A 23071-nucleotide genomic window follows, 5' to 3' on the forward strand; every position below is an offset into this window, starting at 1 on the left:
GTGTGGCTCCACGGCTCCACGCCTCCACGGATTGGTCCATTTGGGTATGGTCACGTCACTGTACCCAGGAAGAAAAAGAGAAATCTCCAACAAGGCGTTCTGGGGCAGCATAGACAGGTCTTTTCTGGGTTAGAGTTTTACTGTGAGTCTACAGACCGTTTACATGCAGAAAAAACCTTCACAACACACAAGGGGACGGGTAATAACCGGAAAAGCATGACATGGGACCTTTAACCCATGATTTGCCCAAAGCAGCTGCCCAGAAGAGTATGAAAAAGTTACAAATATGAAATATGCACTTTATGTGGACGTGCAGCTTTTGCCCAAATTAAAAGCGGTTGGCCAAAGAACCAGAAGGACCTTGTCCCTGATTCCCCTCCCAACTGCAGTCGGCCCATTTTTTTAATCTCATAGCTACTAGCTACTAGCTGCGTATTTGTCCTCGTTCCACGCAATCAGCATGCAGGGGATTTCATTCAATCCCTAAATGTGGCTTTTCTCCCTTTTGATGGACAACAGCAGTGCACTCCTGCATTGTTAGCTGTTTATTTTCTGTCTAAATACATTCCTGTGCCTTTATTATTGCCCAAATCTTTCCAATACAACAATAAATATGCTGTCTTTATTCTATATTAAACTGAATATCCGTGGATTTTGGACTGTCGAAAGAGGACATCTCCTAAGATTTAAGAAACTAGGATGGATATGTTTTCCTTTTTTAGACTTTGTATAGCCCTAAAAGCAGGGCAACCATCCCGCCAGAATTCTGGACTGCACATCTGTCCCAGTGAGGTCAGAAAGGTTTATTGACTCGGCCTTATGGCTCTCCTTTTGTTATGGTAATGCTGTCACTGACCTGTTGTTTGAGGTGGAAATGAAATGAAGGACCTTTATCCTACACATATTTATAAAAACGATATGTATTTTTGAACATCTGCAATGAAGTTGAGGACGTTACTCAGAACTTTATTCTGATCTTTGGCAAGCACAAAACAAAAATTTATGAGAGCAAGCACACTCAAGAAGGACAAGGGAAAGCAGCAACAGCTAGAGTTTCTTTTTGACAAATACATTCCGGTGTTACGTTTAACTTAGCACAACACATGAGATGCTTTTCAGGAATCAACTTGTCTCTTAGCCAGGCTTTAGTGCTCAGGCCAACCCGCAGCACTGCTGTCCGCTGGGGAGCCGTTTACTCCCCTTTAAAACCATTCTATGATCCAATCAATGGTCTTATCATAACTAATTGTTCATCCGTGTCCAACTCAGGATGACTTAATTAGCTCTCTTTTGTTCTGTCTTTTAAGATCATCTGAGACCGACTGCGCTCTTGCTACGTCAGACAGCAGAGAAAGAGCCGTTGCACCTTGTACCGTGTTAGCGTTTAAATATTTTAGGCCCATTCATAAGAAAATCTCTGAGCTGGATGTCGTTGTATAATCTACGGAAACTCAAGCCTCAAACTCTGGCATCATTCGGCCCAGGTGGTTTCTGTGTCAGACATCACGATGGGACATGGACGTGTGGCTGGTTTAGGTGGGTCGGGTTACTTTTATCAGCTGGGTTCTTTCCTCAGCAGTGCTACATGTGCCCAGTGACATGCAGCATTAAGAATGTGAAATGAGCTTGAGCTGGAAATGTCACAGCAGCAGTTCTGCTTTGCTTTTTAATGGGGTTGTTAAAACAATTGGTTACCGGAGGCGTGGTGGTGGGGGTTATCTTTCTAATTAAAACCGGTGAAGGCTGTGTTCCATTATAACATCACTGTACTTTTCTATTATTTTTCTGAAAGAAGTACACACCCAATCTCACTGGTTTAGTCAGATTGGTTGGTGTTCCAGCAGCAGGTGATTCAAGTTAAGTGGACTTAACTTGAGCTGAAACGCGTGTCCCTTTTGCGTCCCAGCTGGCCATTGTTTGGGATATTTCCGCCTGGTTAACTTCTGAGCTCTCAGTCAGAGGTGGTTGCCTTTTTCCTGACTTAGTGACAGAGCTCCTGAGGATGGATGGGTCAAGGGGGTGGAGCTTTGGTGAGACCATCTGTTGCTGAGACAATTCATCTCTACTTTTATACCCTTCAGGCACACACGCTCGCTTACAAAGACACAAACAAGTGGACAAACACTATTGGTTGTCCTAGAGAAAAACACCAATTCTTCCACCAATTGAAATGTTACTAGCTGATGGTTACCCAGACACATTCCTGAGTTGATTTAAGACATATCTGAATATCCAAATGTTTTCAGGATGTTGTTTTATATTGTGTTCATTGCTCACAGCCAATATTCCTTATTACAGAGGGCATGAAAGTCTGAAGACGTTTGCAAAAAAACTTGATGAATGCCACATTCTGCTTGTGACAAGATTACACATTTAATAATCGTATAAATGTAAAAAGGTAAATTGGTAAAGCAAGTCAAATTTGGGATCATTTTCTTGCTTACAATCAGGGGGCAACAGCTTTCAGAGGGTAAGGGATATTAGAGAACATTGGGGTGCCAGAGTTGTTCATAATTTACTGCCTTTTAAGTTGATTAGAATATTTTTTACATTTTGGCTACAAAAGATTGTTAGAATCGAATAGATGTTCTTCAAAAATAAGCTAGTTCAGCGTTTCGTCTGTTAGAGGACTATGATGTGGCTGTTTCTGCACAATTAAGATAATAGTGGCTGGTGGGCAGTTCTCCAGAGACCAGCTCACTGCCCAGACGCTGATGGAGGAAGCCAAGCCAGAGTTGGCATCTTTATGGCCCAGCTGGCTGGCTTTTGGTTTTTACCATATAGTGTTGACTCATTTAATTAACCGGGAATTTTTAGTTCTCTGAATTCTTGCACCATTTGCAATGAGCGTGCTGTGTGGTGAGTTGTATCTGTCAGTATCCATTCAATTGTTATGGAGCTTGTCTTTGTTTATAGGAATGGAAAACCTCTGAGACTCTGACTCAGCACTGAACCTTTCAAGTCCTGAAAATTGTGCTTTAATATTTGAGTCACAGAAGTTGAAGCAATACCGCGATGTGGTGTAGAAACACATCCCACTGCTTTTCGTGCCATGGCTTGCCCACTGTTTTACCGCTGTGTAAAATCTCTTATTATCTTTTTTTTGTTACTACGTATGTTTCTTTATAATGTCAGCCCCAATACACAGAGCCTCTAGAACAACGAAGAATACCGGCAACATTCTGCTGAGTTCAAGTCCCTGTGATTTCCAGTTACATAACAGCAGCTGATCTTCTTAAATCTATAGAGTAAACACTATTAATCTCCTCACTGGACCTCTGCAATTCACGTGAAGCAGCTTTTCCCTGAATAGGCCATTAATGCCAGGCTGGTACCAGGCAGACACTGTCGGCCGTTGGTGTGGAAATCACCAAGCGTCTCATATTAAAACTGATATAATCCGTGTGCTGGAGAATGCCTCTGTTATATTTGTGTCCTGATGTTTCTGTTTGTCTGCGTCTTTTTCCAGACAATGGAAGGCGGGACATTATCAGGTGCCTGCACCCTTCCTCTTTCCCCTCTGCCTCGCCCCTCCCCTCAGCCTCATCCTAATTTACACGACCCCCTTCATCCCACTCACCGCTCTCCCCAGTGGTTTGAGAGATCTACATTTAGCTGCGCTCCATTAGCCGACTGGAGGAGAAAAAATGTCCTTGATGATGGAAGTAGCTTTACAGACTGGCTGGTTGGACTGAGTGACCCTTTGTCCAAAAAGGAGGCCTGAATCACAGAATAAGAAGAGAATAGAGACCAATCATCACTCTGAGCGGTGTATCAAGTGAATTTATTGACTGGTAATTCTTTATTGAACCAACTTCCTTTTTGTTTCTGGGTTTCAGTACCATTAAAGCAGATGATGTTTCATGTAAATATAGAAGCTATTAAACAAAAGCATCTTGATCTTTGTTCTGACCCTGGTGGCAACACGTTGTGCCCCACGGATGAGAGTGTGTGCGCACACGTGGCAGCCTGTTGTAAATAGTTAATGAGGATTGATGTCTGAAAGTGGTGACCTTGTATACGGTTTCCTAGTGGAATCCATGCATATTGATCTGTTCAGTTTTATGCTCTGTTGGACACACAATTCCCTTTGGTGTGTGTTTCCTCCGGCCACTTCAATGGTGGTGAAGATTGATGGTGTTTACTTTATCAAAGACAAGCTTTTTACAAGAGAGGATGACCTATAGGGCACATTCCTTCAAAGTGCATATCCTATTTTAAATGTTTTTGTTTTTTTGTTGGTACAGCTGAAGATACCAATGGTGAGATTGAACATGCTACAAAGGATTGTGGGTTAATTAGCACCCAGGCTTCTTAAAGGAAAACCTTGACATTTTGGGCAATACACTTTCTGGCTTTCTTAAAAGCCGAAAGTGAAGTGGTAAGATCACTCTTATAACCCATCATAACATTACAAGATGTCATGTTTCAACCCTAACACACCACACATAATATTTGAATTGGTGAGCTTTAAAGATAAACACAAATGTTGCTACCTTTTTAAAGTAGAACAGCCTTAATGCTAAGCTAAGGATCTGCTGGCTTCAGCTTTACATTTAATGTTCTCTTTCCTAAAATGAAGAAGTTTAATTTGAAGGTCAGAGTTTCCTTATCAGATGATTTCCAATATTCTCTATTGTTTAACAAAGGTTTTATTTGCTGTTTCTTAACTCATCGTTAAAGATTTACAATGTTTACTCCTTCAAACACAGCCGGTTCTCTGAATGTATCTTGAGCCACTGTAAGGAAATGACAGTCAGTGAGCAATCAGCCTCAGATTCCTGTTATTGCTCCTGGTTACTGAGCTGCTAACAAACATGTCTGGGAAGGCCGGTGACTTCACGTGGATACACAAACACAGGACACCAGGCTGCTCAGATCAGCTGTAGTCCTGCTGATAATCGCTGTCTGGAACCAGGATCTGATCTGGGACAACTGGCAAGAAGCGTGCTGTGGTTTCCTTGAATTAAATATAGAAAAAAAGAAAGGATGGTAGACATAAACATTTGTCATGAGTGTTTTGCTAAAGTGCCACAAGTTAACTTGGGTCACTATTCTTTTATTTGATGGGATGAAACATCAATCTGCTAAGCCTCTTAGACAGTTTTACTGAGTGTGTATGACTGAGTGCTAGTTTTAGTCTCTGACACACCCTCTGCATGCAGGCCTGGCTAACAGCTTTTCTCTACTAAAAGGCACTGACAGTTAAATAAGAGGATAACTTTGCCAGTTTACTGTGGTGAGGCAGCAGCTATGTGGCACAGAGGGATGTGCAATGTTGAGAAAAATGTGGAAAAGTAGAAGAGGAGGAAGAAAACTAGATGATGCAATCCCTGCTTTTCTAGAATAGCTCTGCTGTCTCTTCTATCCAAGCAGCTATAACTCCAAAACAAATGTCCTTTCGGGGACAATAAAGTATATCGTATCGTATAACTCACCTGACATGTTGATATTACACCTAGGAATGTTTCTTTAACATATTTTTGGTTGGAAACTTGCGTTTTCTTGTCATTGAAATGTGATTGTAATGCATAAGACCACTTGCATATCCAATAAAGGTCAGCCTGATGTAGCATCTCTGTGGCATAGACCTCCATTTTTAGCTGTGAGCCACATCAGACACTGTAGTTCAGTTTGAACGCATTTTGGCTTAATCCTATACAGTGTCCTGCAGATTTAAATACTTATTAGAGCACCAAATAGGAATACATCTGGTGCTTCAATAATTGATGGCAAATGTACTATTTTTACCTAAAACATAAAGAGATGTTTTGACTTTTATTAAATGTTATACTCATATATAAAAATAATGAACTTAACATTATGACACTTGAGATGAGGCAATTTGATATAGTAAGGGATAGGAAAATATATCCAAGACATGGTAAAGGTCTGTAAGTCGCGAAAGATGGGCTATGTTTGTTATGTTTTTTGTCTCTCAAACTACCTTTGATTAATATTAAGTATGTATTCCATGCTCTAAATAACAATAATAATTCATTTTATTTAAGTCGCCTTTCATGACACCCAAGGACACCGTACAATTAGTTAACTATTCTAAGAGGTAAAAGCAACAGAACATGATAAAAGCACAAACAGGCGATCATGGAGGAGACAAAGTTGACACAAATGAGAGGGACAGGTTATTCGGGGGAAACAGAGGAAAAATAATGACACCGATTGGGGGTTTTTCAGAGCTTCCAGGAATACATTATTATGCAGGAGACCATCTTGTACAAAATGTCAACTGCACCTATAAATATGAGCCCTGTATCCAGATGCTAATGATGTTTTTCTGTCTATTGTGTTGCAGGGGGCCCGTGTGTGGCTGAGGCACAAAGAGCAGCTCCTCCCCTCCACCGTCAGCTCTTGTGATGATGCTTCTTTGGTCCTCACCACCGACTATGGGAAGGTAAGATGATGATATTTTTCCTGCTGAAGTCTTAATGCTGCAAACGAGTCACAATAAAACATCCCAAACTCTCATGGACCCAGTGTGCCTAAAGTATGAAGCTATTTAATTATAAAGGACTGTTACCACATGATTTTATTAACCCCTTACAGCCAAGAAAAAAGGCAACACTTACACATGCAGGACATATCAATGCACGTACAGGCTTTAACTGGTGTAGTGTACATGTACAGTAAAGCCCCCAATCGTCTTTCATTTATAATTTACAGGGTTGTACAATAACTGGGAGAGGGGGTGGCCCAATGTGAGAAGGTTAATTGTTTTCACACATGTTTCATCCCGCGGTTCAGCAGTCGGATCAACACCTTTTGTAATAAAGTAACAGGAATGGGCTCCTTGTGTCATTGGGCCGAGCTTATCTGTTTGGCAGTGCATGGTGGTCTTTGTGTCTGGAGGAAATCCTGTCAGAGAGAAAGAGAGACACAGAGTTTGAGAGAAGCATTGCAAAAGGGGGAGGGAGAGGCAGAGGAAAGGTGGCGATGGACAGTTAAAAAAAGGTTTCCCAGTAAAAATGTGGAGCGTAGGTCAAAAATGAGCTTCCGGTACAACTGTTATCTAGTGGAAAGGCCTTATCCACACTATATCATCCATGATCGTGTTTTAGCTCCGGACTGACTGTCCAATCCCAGCCGCAGGTCTTTGTTCAGGTCAGGGCTTCGGGAAGAAATAGGGTAGGGCCCAAAGGACTGACTTGGTCTTCAAGATTTCTTCATATAACACATTAACTACAAGTCATCGCCCTGCATTATACCTCAATTGTGTCCGTGACTGTTCACATTTAGAAGGGTGGCAGAAGAATGAGAATTTGTAAAGCTGTTAAGAAGCAGAATTTGTTTTCTTTGTGGAAGTTGATTGCATCAGCTGACATATAGCGCTAAATATTCTGTTGTCTATACATTTTAGTACGCATTGGTATTAGAGTTGTAACAATAACTCGACTAACCAGCAAGTCCATTGACAGAAAGATTATTCCCAACTGTTTTTATAATTGGTTGATTTTAAACGTGATTTTAATTCAAAAATGTAAAAAAGATGCAACGACATCACCTGGGACTTTGAGAAACTGCAAAGAACATGCCTCATTATTTACTGACATTATCAAACAATGAATCGTTCGATCTAGAAAATAATCAGAAGATGAATCGATAATGAAAGCCAATGTTAGTTTCAGCCTTTATGGTGTATATATATATGTGATGATGTCTATGACTTCAGCTGAGGCCTTAGCTGAGGTTGGTGTGCTAAAGGTACAGAGTTATAAACGATGTGAGAGAGGGAACATATGAACTCATCCTGAGTGTATGTGTTTATGTCTCTGTGGTCAGCGGTGGGCATTCTTTGAGTGTGAGACGTCGGATATGGGCAGTCAAGGGACAGGGATGACTCTGAAATACCATCTATCACAGAGAGAAAGGATTCACAGGGGAAAAAGTCCACTTTTTCTTTGTGGTCTCAATAAGACCGGAGAAAACCAGTGGGTGTTGTTCTCACCACCCTCAGTAGGATTTAGAAAAGTAACATTTGGTTAACATGACATCACTGGGTGTAGGATTGGGGCGTTACAGCTGAGCTGAAGCTGGACTGTCTCATATGGTCCTCACATGTGATCTCAAGATATGTTGGTCATCAGGCCAAACATATGGCTCAGAATGAGAGGAATGTGAGACTGAAAACAGACTGTCTCTGACTCCAGGATCGCTGGCTGACCTTATGTCCTCCCCTGTTCCTGGGTGACACATCTGCTGAGGTTTATTTGCATTTCTTTCTGTGGTAATCTTTATTTAACCCAGCTCCTCTAAATGGTATCTGAGTCAGCGTTGGTTGTCTGTCCTTGTCTGCGTCCTTGAGTGTCTTTACACCCGTGTGCAGTGTCAAAGGTGGTTTGGTAAATGCACCCCAGCTGCATTTTCTCCTTGGGTGGGGGTGGGGGGGGGATTTACCATTACCCATTGCTTCGGTGCTCAGACTAAGGTGCAGCTCCCTGCCTGAGCACTCATCTTGTAGACTCAAGAGTGTGTCTCTACCCACAATGCCTCGGCCCTATCAGGCTGACCTGGCTGCTGTCACGTTAGGCATCATATCAGCATTCATCACTGTCTCCTCCTAGGTGTGCTCTGGCCTGAGTGGACCAGTAAGATACAGCAGACACACTGAAGATGAGATAACTGTCTTGTTGTTTTGTGTGTGTTTGCATCAATCAGTGTCTGTGCGCGTGTGTGTTTTGTTGCCAGATGGCACCAGCTGGATTAACAGTGTGTGAGTCATCCCCAGAGGGGACGCACATGTAGAGAAAAGCAGGAAGAGGGCTTTGTCACCTGTACTGAATAGCTCCTGCTGGTGATGTCATCTGTGCCTCACTGAACAATACCATGAGACTGAAATGTGTCATAAATTGGTGTCAGTCTACGAGGCCGAAATGAAATATTTATGCATCAATTACTTCACACATACATTACTGCTATAGCTGATATTTTAAAACAGTCGTAAATCCAACACTGTGGAATAATGGACGCCCATGTTGGTTGCTGGTCCTAAATCGTGATTCTGCTCGGTTTGATTAAGTATACCACATTAGTTTATTGCTCAAGATAAAAGTGCCCCTCTCCTGAATTGGTTTTGGATGAGACAGTCTAGTCATCTTCTGCACAATATGATACAACACAATAAACAAAGTGGTTTACTCTTTGGGGAGATGCTTTGCTTTTAACATTTGGTCTGAAGTCGTCTCCGGCCTGTAGACAAACCGTCTCTAAGGTTTGAAATGGCTCATTGATGGCCCCTCAGTTTTTTCTGGATTATTGGTCAATGGAGCCATTATATGAGTGTGATGTGTGTTCACGAGTGCGGCCACAGAAATAACATGCTCACACAAACATTATTGTGGGTATCTCTGAATAAACTCAACAAATGTTTTTAAGATTTGAGTTTGCTGTATTCCATTGTCAGATTTTTGAGCAGGATGTAATGAAAAACTCTGTGTTATTTGTTTCCACAATTTTCCTCATAATAATCCTGACTCCATCCTCCCCCCATGTCTCCGGGGTCTGGGAGGGACCCCCCTTCAGCCGATGGATTCACTGTAAGACACAGAGAGAGTAACAGAAAGGAGGCAGAAACAGGCAGAGATAAACAAGACAGTGTTTGTGTTCACAAGCTTGTGATTCTGAATCTGCCCATGTGTCATTTCTAAAGGCTTGAATATATCTGCCATTTAAAGGCCTCAGGGCCACAGAGGCCGACGCCGCCTTCATCTGAATATTCAGCAGGCCTGGTGGAACAAAGCAGCAGCAGCAGGGTGTGGTTTCAGCTGGGAGGAAACAAAAGGGAGCAGCCTTACAGCTGTAACAAAGTTTTTAATTCGGATTGTTGCTATTCTGTCATCATCAGAAAAACTGTTCATGAGATTTACTCTGTATCATTATGGTGATACTTTGCACTTGGTCTATATTTGATGCATTTTTGTTCTTGAATAAGGTACATTTTCTGGCTTAAGAATCCAAAAAGTCAACAGCTCAATATTTGTTCACTAATAACAGAAAGGCTGCAGCTATAATAAATTAATAATATATATATATTTTTTTTTTTAGCCATTATAAGTTGCTTTTTTATTGATAAACCGTCCAAAATATATTAATTTTACTATCACATAAGACAAATAACCCGGGACTGGAGAATGAGTTATGTTTGCCGTAAAAAAAACTACTCAAAATATGAATACCACATTTTCTTTTTTTCTAACCATCTATTGTTTAGACTGTTGAATTTTTGAGTTAAAACAGCTTGATATGTTTAATTTTGTATTTAACCTTTGAAATGTCTACGTAACATCTATTCTGTATGTCTTAATCATATCATAATAATGAAGCCCTTGGTTTCTTTTATGATGATCAAAATGACAACATTTAGGTTAAGTATATTAAGTGTTTCATGAGTTATCCACCATGTATTTTTGAGTATACCTTTTTTTTGGAGCGGACCGGACGCAATACCAAAATGTTGTGTGCATTTATTTTAGTCAGTTTTATTAGAGAAGGAAGGAAGTAAGAAAATGAAGAAGCAAAGGAAACGGCAAGAAAAACAACTGTCTGTGTTTTCAGCCTCATTTGTTCAAAATGATTCATCACGAAACGACTCAAAGAAACACAGCAAAAGTTTCAGATGTGATGTTTATCTGTCCGTATGTGTGTCAACAACAGGCTGCATTTGGACAGAATTGATTTGTACAGTGAACATTTTGACCAATCAATGACGAGTCACATTGTGTTATAAGTGGCATGAGATTATCTCCAGCCGTCATTACATCACTCAAATTGTTACCTTTAGTGAGGCCTGCATCCACATGTGAAACACTTTGATAATAAGAAAACAAATAGGCAAGTTGTGCTCTAAATAAACAATATACTTTGTGTTTTTCACTAATAATTCAGAGCAAATTCATGCATCCAAACTTTGTTTTTGGAAGTGGGAAATCAATAACAGACGAGACACAGTGTTACATCACTGTTGGGTTAGTCGGGCTTTTATTAGCAGCGTCACATGGACCTTCACTGCTCTCTAGATCCTTTAAAGTGGACCTATCATGCTATATTTGAATAGTATAGTGTAGGACCATACCTATATAAGGCATATTTATACTTTTTATTTTTCAAAATACCAAACAGATCATGCATTTTAGCCATTCCTCATTTCGCTCAATTTAACACTGTCTTTGCATGGACTGATTCTGTGAGAACAGCACCATCTACAGGCCTGGCATATGGACTACAGCGTCTCCAGCGCTTTCCAACGGCAATGTTCGTGGCTGTCTCCTCCTGATTGGTGGAGTTGGCCCAATAGCCGTAGCGCCACTTCTGTGACGTCAGAGAAGTGTTCAAATCTGGATCAGTCTGTATCAGATCCGTTGCAGCCCCTTTTTAAGAGATCTGGGTATGGAGGAAAATAGAGAGGGTTGTGTTTTCTGACACTTGGTGAGTTCCCTGGAACACCGGGGACACATATTCATGTATAAAAGATGTACAAAAGTGCATTTTGCATGATAGGTCACCTTTAAGATACATTTCCAGTATGTGTAATCATTCAAATGGACTTTATCGTAACATTATTGCACCTTAGGTTAGAAATGGAAATAATAAAGAGTATCAGCCATTGTCTCGACCCTATCTACTCTCATAATACATTTTAGTTTCCTTTTAGCTGCATCTAATGTATGTTCTTATCAATGTTGTAAATCATCTGGAAACAAATTGTTAATGAAATAAATACATATTGCTGAGAAAGGCAGTGGCTCAGATAATAACAGTGGGTTTAAAGCAGAGGAATGTGAAACCTCCTTTGATGCATAAACTCCAGCTCAGTTTTCTCTGATGTTTCGGGCATAAAAAGTCCCCCGAGGCTTTTTCTGTGAAATCTGAACAGGGAAATATTACCGAAAGAGGATCAATATCAAAGGCCACATCATATGATTTAGACACAGACAACAAATACTTCAGAGTATCTACGCAGGCACATAGAGTTATAAAGTGGCATTTCCCTTCTCTTGTGTTCTATATCTTTCTCCAGGAGAGATAGGGGTGCTTTCCAAGTATGCAGCTCATTGTGTGTTTGGCTAAGGCAGCCATATTTGTTTTCCTCCTGTGAAACTGGAGGTCTTCATGGACATCGAGAGTGTAACATGGATCTGTAGACTCTCCTAGATGTTTGTTATCGTATATTATCTTTTCTCCCGGCCACCAAAATTTATTTTGTACCTGTGCTCTTTAGGAATGTGAAGAATGCTAACAGAAGTGTCTGAGATATCTTGGGTGGGTTTCATCTTCAGACACACATATCTCTCCATCATGGTCAATAGAAGGAGAACCCAGAGATTAGAGCCTGATCATGTGTTGTTAGCAAGTTCTCTTTATATACAGTATATGTGAAAGAACATACTAAATACAGTGTTTTATCAAATGCAATGTACATATCATTTTCTATCTTTGAAGCATCACTATATTTAAAAAAGTTTAATTCATAAGCAATGGAACTTAAGTTATTGCTCTATTCAGGACTCTTAATGGTTTTGCTGCTACAGCCTCTCTCAGTCTGTATGATAGCTAATACAGCAAACTAAATATTGCTATGCTAGGAAATATCTCTACTTTGAACCATTCTAAAATAAGTGTGACCTACAGAAGACTGAAAAAATGATAAATAATATCGCTTTAAAGATCATACCTATCTATCATTACCTAGACATGCTGTTAATTGATATTATATACAGCTCTCATAATGATGTTTGTTAAGATAAAAATGTGTTTTCTTTGCTGTTGCACTTTTTCCTTTTATTTCACTGTCACTCATTCGTGGTTTTGTATGATAACACTTGATGCTTTAAGAGCCCAGGGGTTGAACGTGACATCAATCACAATAAAAGAGTGATGTAATTGAGTGTAAAATTAAAACACTGGTTAAGGATGTAAAATAAGTGAAACGTCTGTTTGATTTATTAGTCTTTTAGGCATTGCCTGGTGAATCAGGGCCAATGCACCAGAGAGGAGAGGGTGGGGTTCAGGCCGAATGTTTAGGGACATCTGGCTGTAAATCCGCAAGCTTCTGCTCGATGGATGACATCACTGCACATGCTGCTTTTCTCCCTTCTTCACCCTTTCACAAACCTTAATACCACAAAAACATGTAGCAACCCACTGATGAGCGCATTGTTATTGTGCTTTTGTCTCAGCATACACCCATTCTCTAATGGCCATCTACGTCTGATATTAACGTGGCTGTCAGACCAGAGTCAGTTTATTATTCCACATACTTAGAAGGAAGTACTGACAAATACTGTCTAGGGTTACATATATTATCATTATACTGCTTAGTCATATGCTATGTACAGTATATACATATATATATATATATATATATATATATGACATAGGTTTACCCTGTCATATTATTATATTTGGAGCAGTGCACGAGAATAAAAGGTACAATGACAGAAATGAAGGTTTTGAGACTTTCTTTTGATGGCACTTTTGTTCAATCTGCACTAATAAATATGTCCATATCAAAAATGGGTTAAATTACTATATGTACCACAGAAGAAATATGGCATTAATATGTTCAAAGCTTCAAAGCTAAATGGTAAACAAAAAATGAAAACTGCACTATTTTATTTATCAGGTTTTTTTAGTTTCATCTTTCGTGAATAAACAAAACCCTTTCAAACCTTCATCTACACATAAACGGCAGCTTCTCCCAGCAGCCTCTCTGCGCGGACTCAGCAGTTCTGGGAAACCAGTGCCTGCTCCCAACTGGGACACAATTGAATATACCAAAAGAGCCAGCAGTAATGCACTAGGACACCACAACACCACAAGCCACAGCTCCTTGCCCATCAGTATTGATCCAAACATTGCTTCCCATCAAGTGACCATCACAGTTGAAGTTTTTCTCATCTCCTGTTTCCATTAGCGTCATGATAGCCATGATGTCTGCGAGACTCTCTGTGGATCTATGTTGGTTTATGAGAGAGTGTTTTCCTGTTTTACTGCCACTATAGAGACTGGTTCATCAAGTAAAAACTCTAAAAATGGGGCTTTAACATCATCAAAAAGACATCTCCAATCACCACATTCACTCTTCTGCTGAATCCTAAAAAATAATTGACATTGCGAGAGATTTTTCATGAAAAAGTTAATCAAAAAAATGAAAGAGACATGTCTAGGCATGCGTTATACAGGGGGCTCTCTACCTGTCAGGTATGCTGGCAGCAGGCTCAGACAGGGGCCCATCAGGGACTCAATCTGTCATAGTGACCTCAGTTCTTCCTGTATCATCACCTGGATCTGCCTGTCACTCATGCCTGCATCGGCCATTATCGCAGTGGAACAGTCAGGATCTGCGTTAACTTGCCTATCCGCCCGTCAGGGGTGTTAAACAAACCTTTGAATTCATAATACTGACAACTAGGGCTTTGTACAGTTATTTTCATTATAGATTATTATTTTTCTATTAATGATTTGGTCGATAAAATGTCAGACAAATAGTAAAACTGATCCATCCCAGACCACGGTATTGTCCTGTTTTGTAAATCCGCAACTCATAGTCAGGTTATTAAGATATAAACATAAAAAAACGGAGAAATCTTTAAATACACGAGGAGTTTCAAACTGAATCTCTGATATTTTTGCCTAAAAAAAATGAACTTGGACAATTTAATTTACTCTCTATCCATCCACAACTGAAATAGTTGACTAACTGTTGCCTCTCCACTGAAACCACCATCAAAAAAAGGATACACACAATGTATACCCCACAAATACGTGTGTTATTGCTGTACAAGCTGCTGGTATATTACATACCAGATGGTGAAAGTTCACTTTTTGGACGTGTGTGTTTCAGGTGATCCATCTCCAGAAGGCCGAGCTGAACGGGGAGACGGTGTACCCGATGCACCCGAGCAGCGTCCATGGAGTGGAGGACATGTCCACACTGGCAGAGCTGCATGAAGCTGCCATCATGCACAACCTCTTACTGCGCTACAAGAGAGACAACATCTATGTAAGGCCCCTCTCTCGTTATCTGTGAGAACATTTAGCATGGACCACCATGGTGTACCTGCAATATGTGGGTCTACTGTCTCAGTCAGGGTTGCAGTTACAATATAGCTGGGAGCTGGAATGTTCAACACAAACTAAACTCAGAGTGCAACAAATCTCAATCCATCAAAAACATCTACCGGAAATGGGAGTTTTTTTTAATGCAAGGCAACAATAGGATTTGTTGTGTTTGAAGTATGAAGCATTACATACACGTCCTGTCAGATTCTTGCTATTGCATTCCAAGTATAAGCTCTATAAAGTTGACACTGTTGTTGTGCCATGTCAGAGGAAAATTAGAAGAAAAACACTAACACAAGCAAGGCCGAGTAAGGAATAAAATGCTAAACAACACACACTACAGAATGCATCTACTGTAATACACTGAAGAGTTTCAACGCTGGATTTCATTTAAGAATGCAAGACTTTGAATGTGTTTGTTTGACTCTGTCTCAATCCAAGGATTATTTTCACCGCCCTCTTGAAACACAACCCGGGCTTTATTAAAATAATCTTTCCCCTCAGTCTCTGTAACTATGTTTTCCGAAAACCTATCTCTTAATCTTATCTTGGAGGGTTGCAGCGGTCTGTCTGCATGGGATCACAGAACAATGTCATTGAGGAAAGATGACCCACAAACACACTTCAGTGAGTCACCTTTCCCCAAAGCGCATAACCACGGAGGAATAGAGCTTAAAATACTACCAGCTTTAGTGTTAACTAGGCCATATGCAGCAGTTTAAGAGTATTACTAGCTACAGTTACTGTGTCACAGAAAACTGGGTGAATCTACTAAACTGGTAGTGTTAAGTAACTGTACTGTAGATCTAATGCAGTCATTAGAATTTGTACAATGTGTAAAAGTCGCAACTTAGTAAAAAATACAATTCAGTTCTTCTTTTATATATCATGTCCTATTTCACTGATCATGTTTTCTTCTTCTCTTTTTTTCCCCCTCCTCTCTCATCTCCTCTTTCCTCCTTACGTACTTCTGTCTGCTTTTATGTGTCCCTCAGACCAACATAGGTTCAATCCTGGCAGCAGTAAATCCCTATAAGCAGATATCGGGCCTGTATGACAGCACTGCAGTCGATCAGTACAGCAAACACCAGATGGGGGAGCTGCCGCCTCACATCTTCGCTGTGGCCAATGAGTGTTACCGCTGCCTGTGGAAGAGACACGACAGCCAGTGTGTTCTCATTAGGTGAGAATCCACATTAGAAAAGACTCCCTATACAGAATGTTAGGAAGCAGCTCTCTGCCTCTCAAATCTCCTTATTTACAATCTCCTAATTGACAATAAAAATTGAGCGTAAGAGGTTTGATGGGTCTATTTACAGTATCTGCTTCTCTCTTTCTCTTTGTATCATCAGTGGGGAGAGTGGTGCCGGGAAGACGGAGAGCACCAAGCTGCTGCTGAAGTTTCTCTCAGTGATGAGTCAAAACTCAGCAGGCACTCCTCTGTCGGAGTGGACCACCAGGGTGGAGCAGGCTCTCGTCCAGAGCAGGTACTGTTTCAACAGTTTCAATTTTGTAAACATTGCAAGATTGGCCCTTGGTGGAGGTCTCCAAGGGCCCTTCTAGTTTACATGTGCATTTTTGTTTATATAATTATTTCATTCTTAAGCTTTATACAATCTAGTCTTTCCTGCATTAGGAGGTCTTCAAGGCAAACTAAACTTGGATGTCGTCCATGTTGAAATGCATTTCCTGGCAATGATTATAATTAAGTATAACAATGTTCGTTCGTGAAAAGGAATCTAACTTCGATACAACAAAATTGTTAATACCTAGGCCGTCTCCGATACCAAACTCGGGTGCTGATAAGGCTCCGGTGAACGGCCGTCCAATCTTTTTAGGACTTCAAAACCCCCCAGAATCTACACGCAAGATCAACATAATCTGCTTAGGGGGGAGTTTACAACGTGGCCTCTAACACCACGCTGCCCGTCGTATCCCTATTTTAGGCACTCTGGCCCCGGATGTCCGACCACTTTAGGATAGCAAAACGGTGTGCATGGTGTAGTAGGTGTTGGTGGGCTGGTAGAACCCCAGAGCAGTATCAAAACTGCCCCTGGAGGAGAATCCCTCTGTTAATGGGAGACTCCCTGGTAATTAGGGCAGCTTCAGAACCCACAGTCCCTAACCCCACCCTCTCTTGATCCCCAAATATATCAATCAAAACAATGCAAATGTAATATCAAACACAGCCAGAGTCAAACATCAATGTCACAGCAGTGACATTACAACATCAGCAGCGCATATGTCAACCACCTCAACCACAGTAACCAATGTGAAACTATAGTTTAACCTTAGCAGAGTTTCTATTCCCCCTTAAACAATTTAAATCCAAATCATCAACTAATGTCAGCCTTTTCCAAGGAAGGGCGTTCTTACCTCACTCTAAGACCAAGCCGATACCTTCAGATACCACAAACATTGTTAACAACATTAACAACATTAACAACATTGTCAACAATTTTGTTGTATCGAAGTTAGATTCCTTTTCAATGGATATACTAAATTCCATTCAAATTTCAGAAATATTTGAGATGCTTAAGCAGTATAGAGGTCAACATATGTGACAAACTAGGCAATACTGTGAGAATGCATGCTTTCCCTTAGACTGAACAACACCGGCATCTGTTTCAACATCTTAATCAACACATAAGGTGATGGACATTAATGGGGTGTGTCAAAAGTATTTTTATTTGCTTGAATGTTTTCCCCTCTCTGCAGTCCCATCATGGAAGCCTTTGGAAATGCTAAGACAGTGTACAATAATAACTCCAGTCGGTTTGGGAAGTTCATCCAGCTTCACTTTTCCCAAAACGGAAACATTCAGGGAGGCTGCATCATTGACTGTATCCTTCAACGGTTCACTTAGATATACTTGTGAACTCATGTGTCTATACTAGTGTCTGTTTCAGAGGTTATATTGACTGTCAGTGTTCATTGTTCTCCTTGACCTTCAATGATCAGATTTGCTGGAAAAGGTAAATTTGTGTTGAAAAATTCAGTTGCAGCGACTGGGATCAGCAAGTGGATTTTTTTTTTTATTCAATCAATCAGTCATCAGCAAAATCTCTCATGAAATATTTTTTTAACTAACTCTTTAAAATCGTTTCTCTCTAAGAACCGTGTGGTTCGACAGAATCCTGGAGAGAGAAACTACCACATCTTCTACGCTCTGTTAGCAGGGGCGGACACAGACCACAGAGGTACGTTTTCAAAGACTCTCAACCAAAATAGTTACCAAAATCATAGGTTTTCCTGGAAACTAACACGTGAACATACACTCAGCTTCTTATTTGTAATAGTGAGTAACTAATGTCTAAAGGTCATTCATTATAATAAGTCTACTTCTGTCAGATCTACAGGAACTGCCAACATTGTTTTATCATGATCAACACTCAGGTATACATCTGAAGTTTTGTGGATCATTAATCAGATTCATAGAAAATATAAGGAAAAACAAATCCACAATTTGACCAAATGAGCCAATGGTAAAACTACTTTTTGTTGATTGAATTTATTTATTTTTTTAACAAGAAAGAGTTAAGGTTGTAAAAAAAATATAGCTTAAGATCACTATGCACTGAATATAAATGTTTTTGTTGTAGTAGATTATCTCTAGTTGTAAAAGCTATCGCTGAATAGATAATGACAAAAATTAGTTTTTTATATTGTGAGGTTAAAGATTGTATTCAACTTTGAGTTTCCTCTTGTCTCTGTTTTGCAGACATGTACCTCCTGTCCGAGGGTCCTGAGTCATACCACTACCTGTGTCAGTCAGGCTGCATGAAGGACAGCAGTCTGGATGACAAGCAGCTCTTCAACAGTGTGATGGTAAGGAGAACATGAGAGGAACATGCATTTCATGTAAGTGATTTGTTTTACCCCCAGAGGGCGCTATACACCTTTCTCTTGAGTGTAACACCACCAAACCAGACAGACTTCAAGAGAGCCTGGGGGAAACATGCTAATTCATTGTGTCATGATGGCTGTATTGGCAAAAGTGTTCTCTAATGAATAAAAAAACTGCTCTCACGTTCTTAATGACTCTAGTGTGTTTCTACGGAAATGTTGCCTAACTTTATCTGTGTTGTGTCGCAGGAAGCCCTGAAAGTGATGGAGTTCACGGAGGAGGAGATCAGAGACGTGTTTAAGTTGCTGTCTGCAGTGCTCCAGATGGGCAACATCGAGTTCATGACGGCTGGTGGAGCTCAGATCACCTCCAAAGGGGGTAAGAGAAGGAATTAAGAGTACACTACAGATCTACTATGCAGAGTGTGTTAAATATATCCTCACACAATTGGTTTTGCCCAATTTCTCTCTGTACCACTCGAAGGAGGAACTGGGAATGCTTTATTGCTGTCATTTCTTAATACTTGGAAGTTGTCTTGACATATGTCAACAGCCAAGCATTCAATTCAGCACATATTTCCTGTAGTAAATTACTTGGATTCACATAGAGCAGCTCTTTCTATCAAATTCGTATTTGCAGTGAGTAGTAGGATGAATGGCAGTTATTTGTAGGACACTTCCAAGGAAATTAAAGTTCTTCTAAAATAAGCCATTCCCCGAAAAAATAAAATGTATTTTAATCATGAGAGCTCATTGTGCTTACCAAACAAGTTCTTCCTTGGCACCAAGACAAAGAAACCTTTTTGATCTCATGAGCTACTCGTAAATGTGAGGAAAATGTTGATTAGAAAATGTTGCAAACAACAGCCTTAAGTGCTGGATACAAAATGTAGAAACATATTTCATCTTTAATTCTCTTACAGTTAAGCAATGTCTTTTTTTCAGAAATCTATTGCAACATATATATTTTTTTTTTTGAAGCAGTTAAATTGCTCTGTGCTGATGTTGCACCCCTCCGCTGTACTCCTCATGCCCCTGAGTTTGATTGACAGTGCACTCGCAGACAGAGCTCTGAACAGGCTGTAACATGAGCTCAATGCTCCTTTGTTCACTCTGTCTGACCTCTTTTCCATAAAACCATGGAACCACAGTGACTGCAGAGTAGAGTTTCCTATAGACTGTATAGGATCACAGCATATGTCACGTATACGTACACTACACCTAATACACATGTTTGTATGTGTGTTTCAGTTGTCAGTAATGTCAGCGAGCTGCTCGGCCTGGACTGCTTCCAGCTGTCCGAGGTGTTGACCCAGCGATCCATGATCCTCAGAGGGGAAGAGATCTGCTCCCCTCTCACCGTGGAGCAGGTAACCACACACACTTTAAATACTCATTACAGCTAACACACTCCGTTATATCCCAGGGATTGTTCAGAAGGCGACACTGAAACCTACAGTAGAAGCCTGTCTGTTGCCCTCTAGTCCTCTCCCCCTCTCCCTCCCTTGTCCTGGTGACACACACACACACACACACACACACACACACACACACACACACACACACACACACACACACACACACCCTTCTCCCCCACATGCCCCTCCAGATCCCTTGCGTGACTCCCAGCCATTTCCTGCTTTTTGTCTGCCAGATTCCTTGCACAATAACGCCATCGTGATAGTGATCTGAGTCAAAGGCACAATAGGGCCAATGACTGAGGGTGAAGTGATCCTTCTCCTCTGGAGGCAGCACAGCCAGGCACCAAGACGCTATAATTATTTCTCCGATTCGAATGTCCACGCTGCTGCCTGTGAATATTTTACGAGTCTGCATCTGCATGTGTTATCCTTTTCACCATATGCCACAAGAACATTCTGACGCATGACACAATCCTTTTTGGCTGAGCTCAAGCCTTGGGCCCACTCATACGCATAAATATCAGCAAATATGCAGAATGGACCTCTACTATTATCTCTAAAGTCACAAGAAGGCTTTTCTTTGCCGGACAAAGACTCTGTGCTGTCGCCCTGCTGCAGCTTGTTCGGCCTGGCCTTTGAAGCAGCTCGTCTCTTAATAGACTTCATTATTCCCGTCCTGCAGCCGGTAAGAATGGCTTCTTCTCACAGCGGCCAGGGGTCACCCACCCCATGACTGCCTGCACTAGCCCCTCACCCCCCATCCTGGACAAACAGCCATTCTTCTCAACCCGGTGGCGGAGATCCTGGAGCCACCAGCACTCTGTTCACACCCGTTAGTTGTGAGAGGTGACGGGGCATATGATGGATTACTCAAAAGCCCAAGAGCATTGTTGTCCCAAATACAGTACACACCGCCACACTCTTGTTTTGTTTTCGATTCAAGCACAATGCCTGTAGGGGAAGTGAAGCTGGCAAGCACAAGCTCTTTATATTTGCACACGGATGGTGTCTGGCTGTAAGGCCGGAGAAAATCAGAGCTGAGTGAAAGATTTTCTCATTTGGTTTGACTTTTTTAGAGTGCTAACTATGAGCAGTTTGACACCAATTACAACATCCAGTCTACAATTATGATAGTTTTAAAGAATTATAACTCCACAAATCCACACATTTTTATTTTCATTATTGACATGTCCGCAGATTTTTTTCTAGATTAGTCAATTAATTGTTTGGTCTAAAAAAATTCAGGAAGTATTGGACAATGTCCAAGGTTATTATAAGACATTTTAATGCCTTTTATCATCAGTCAAAAACTCAGAGATATTAAGTTTAATGCAGCCGTAGTCCGATTACTCTCTTTTTTCCGTCATTCATTTTCTGAATGTGAGAAGAAAGGCAAAACAGTGAAGGTGTCATCTCATGGTTAGGCTTTAATAAAAAGATAATAAAACTTAAGGCAGTCATTAACCAAAACGTGTTTATACATTTGTCTTCGTTTTAACTGGCTTTTGAAATGCAACAACAAATACTGCCTTTCAGGAGATGTAGGTGATAAACGGCGCCACGTATTGTGACAACAGACACTGTGTTACCTGCCGCCTGCACACAGATGCTGACATAACACTTTTTTTTCCAACTGCCATACCTCATCACAATAACACACCGTTTCATTATGCTTTAACCACCATCTGATCAAATAGATGAGATGTATATGGAGATTTACTGTATGTTGTGTTTTCTTTATTTGTTTCTACCTTGGTATCCATGGTAACCTTCATCTCTTTTTGTCCTGATTTGCAGGCGGTGGACTCGCGAGACTCGGTTGCCATGGCGCTTTATTCTCAGTGTTTCTCCTGGATCATAATGAGGATCAACCAGAAGATCAAAGGCAAAGACAACTTCAAATCCATCGGCATCCTGGACATCTTCGGCTTTGAGAACTTTGAGGTGAAGTTCACAGGTCGATTTAAGCTTTACTCAGTTGGCTTTTCACTATGAGTATTTTAGTTTTCCATAAACACAATAAGTCCTGTCAATGAGTCAGTGAATGTATCAAATGTGTCATATTTAAGACTCAGTAGTGTTAAATATGACACATTTGATACATTTCTTCAGCTCTTCAGGCTGGTTTGAAGTGGGTGGGACCATTTGTTGAAAAGGTGTTGTCACAAGCGTCTTTTCACCCCACTTTCAACAAGTCAAATATTTTGATAACATTTGAAGCTGCACAGGCAACGAATGCTTTGACAGTGGGCCACCTTTTTAAACTTTCATAGCCAGATTGAGCAATGTTTTGAATCAGAATCTGAACACAGTTATTTGGCTGTTTATTTACTCTCAATCAAACCACACTGCAGAGTCCAGATACCTTTTTTGGGCCCGAGACATCAAAAAAATATTAACTAATACATAAACAGTGATTAGTTGTTATTTAGAAATGACAACGTTTTCAGAGTTATAAAATCATAATTGAAAATATCTTAGTAAAGCCATATTTCTTTACTGTAAGTACTCGAGGCCCAATACGGACAAACACTGAGACTTCACTTGTCAGTTAAATAGGAAATATCTTATCTAGATGTTAAACTTGAGAGGGAAGTAACATTTGAATGTTTAATGTTTCTGAATTTTAAGGGAGGAAGACAAAAGAGAGTTGATTTTAGTCACAGGCTTCTCCAACAGTGCAACACAATATTACAGAAAAACAGAAGAATATAGTGCAAGTAAATAAT

At 40.5% G+C, this 23071-nt stretch overlaps 1 protein-coding gene across 1 annotated transcript in view; it reads left to right on the forward strand.

The window, feature by feature from the left end:
• LOC104943027 (unconventional myosin-X-like) overlaps positions 1-23071 on the forward strand; it is a gene marked incomplete at its 3' end in the record, with an annotated part of 35231 nt that overhangs the window by 7811 nt on the left and 4349 nt on the right. The window contains exons 2-12 of the mRNA XM_010768348.1: positions 6314-6412; positions 14858-15016; positions 16071-16258; positions 16428-16562; positions 17794-17918; positions 18037-18050; positions 18191-18275; positions 18797-18903; positions 19171-19300; positions 20173-20291; positions 22140-22286. Coding sequence (XP_010766650.1) covers positions 6314-6412; positions 14858-15016; positions 16071-16258; positions 16428-16562; positions 17794-17918; positions 18037-18050; positions 18191-18275; positions 18797-18903; positions 19171-19300; positions 20173-20291; positions 22140-22286 — 1308 coding nt within the window. The remainder of the gene's footprint in view (positions 1-6313; positions 6413-14857; positions 15017-16070; positions 16259-16427; positions 16563-17793; positions 17919-18036; positions 18051-18190; positions 18276-18796; positions 18904-19170; positions 19301-20172; positions 20292-22139; positions 22287-23071) is intronic.

Source organism: Notothenia coriiceps, unplaced genomic scaffold (assembly GCF_000735185.1).
Source record: "Notothenia coriiceps isolate Sejong01 unplaced genomic scaffold, NC01 NC01_scaffold00005563, whole genome shotgun sequence".
Lineage (NCBI taxonomy): Eukaryota > Metazoa > Chordata > Actinopteri > Perciformes > Nototheniidae > Notothenia > Notothenia coriiceps.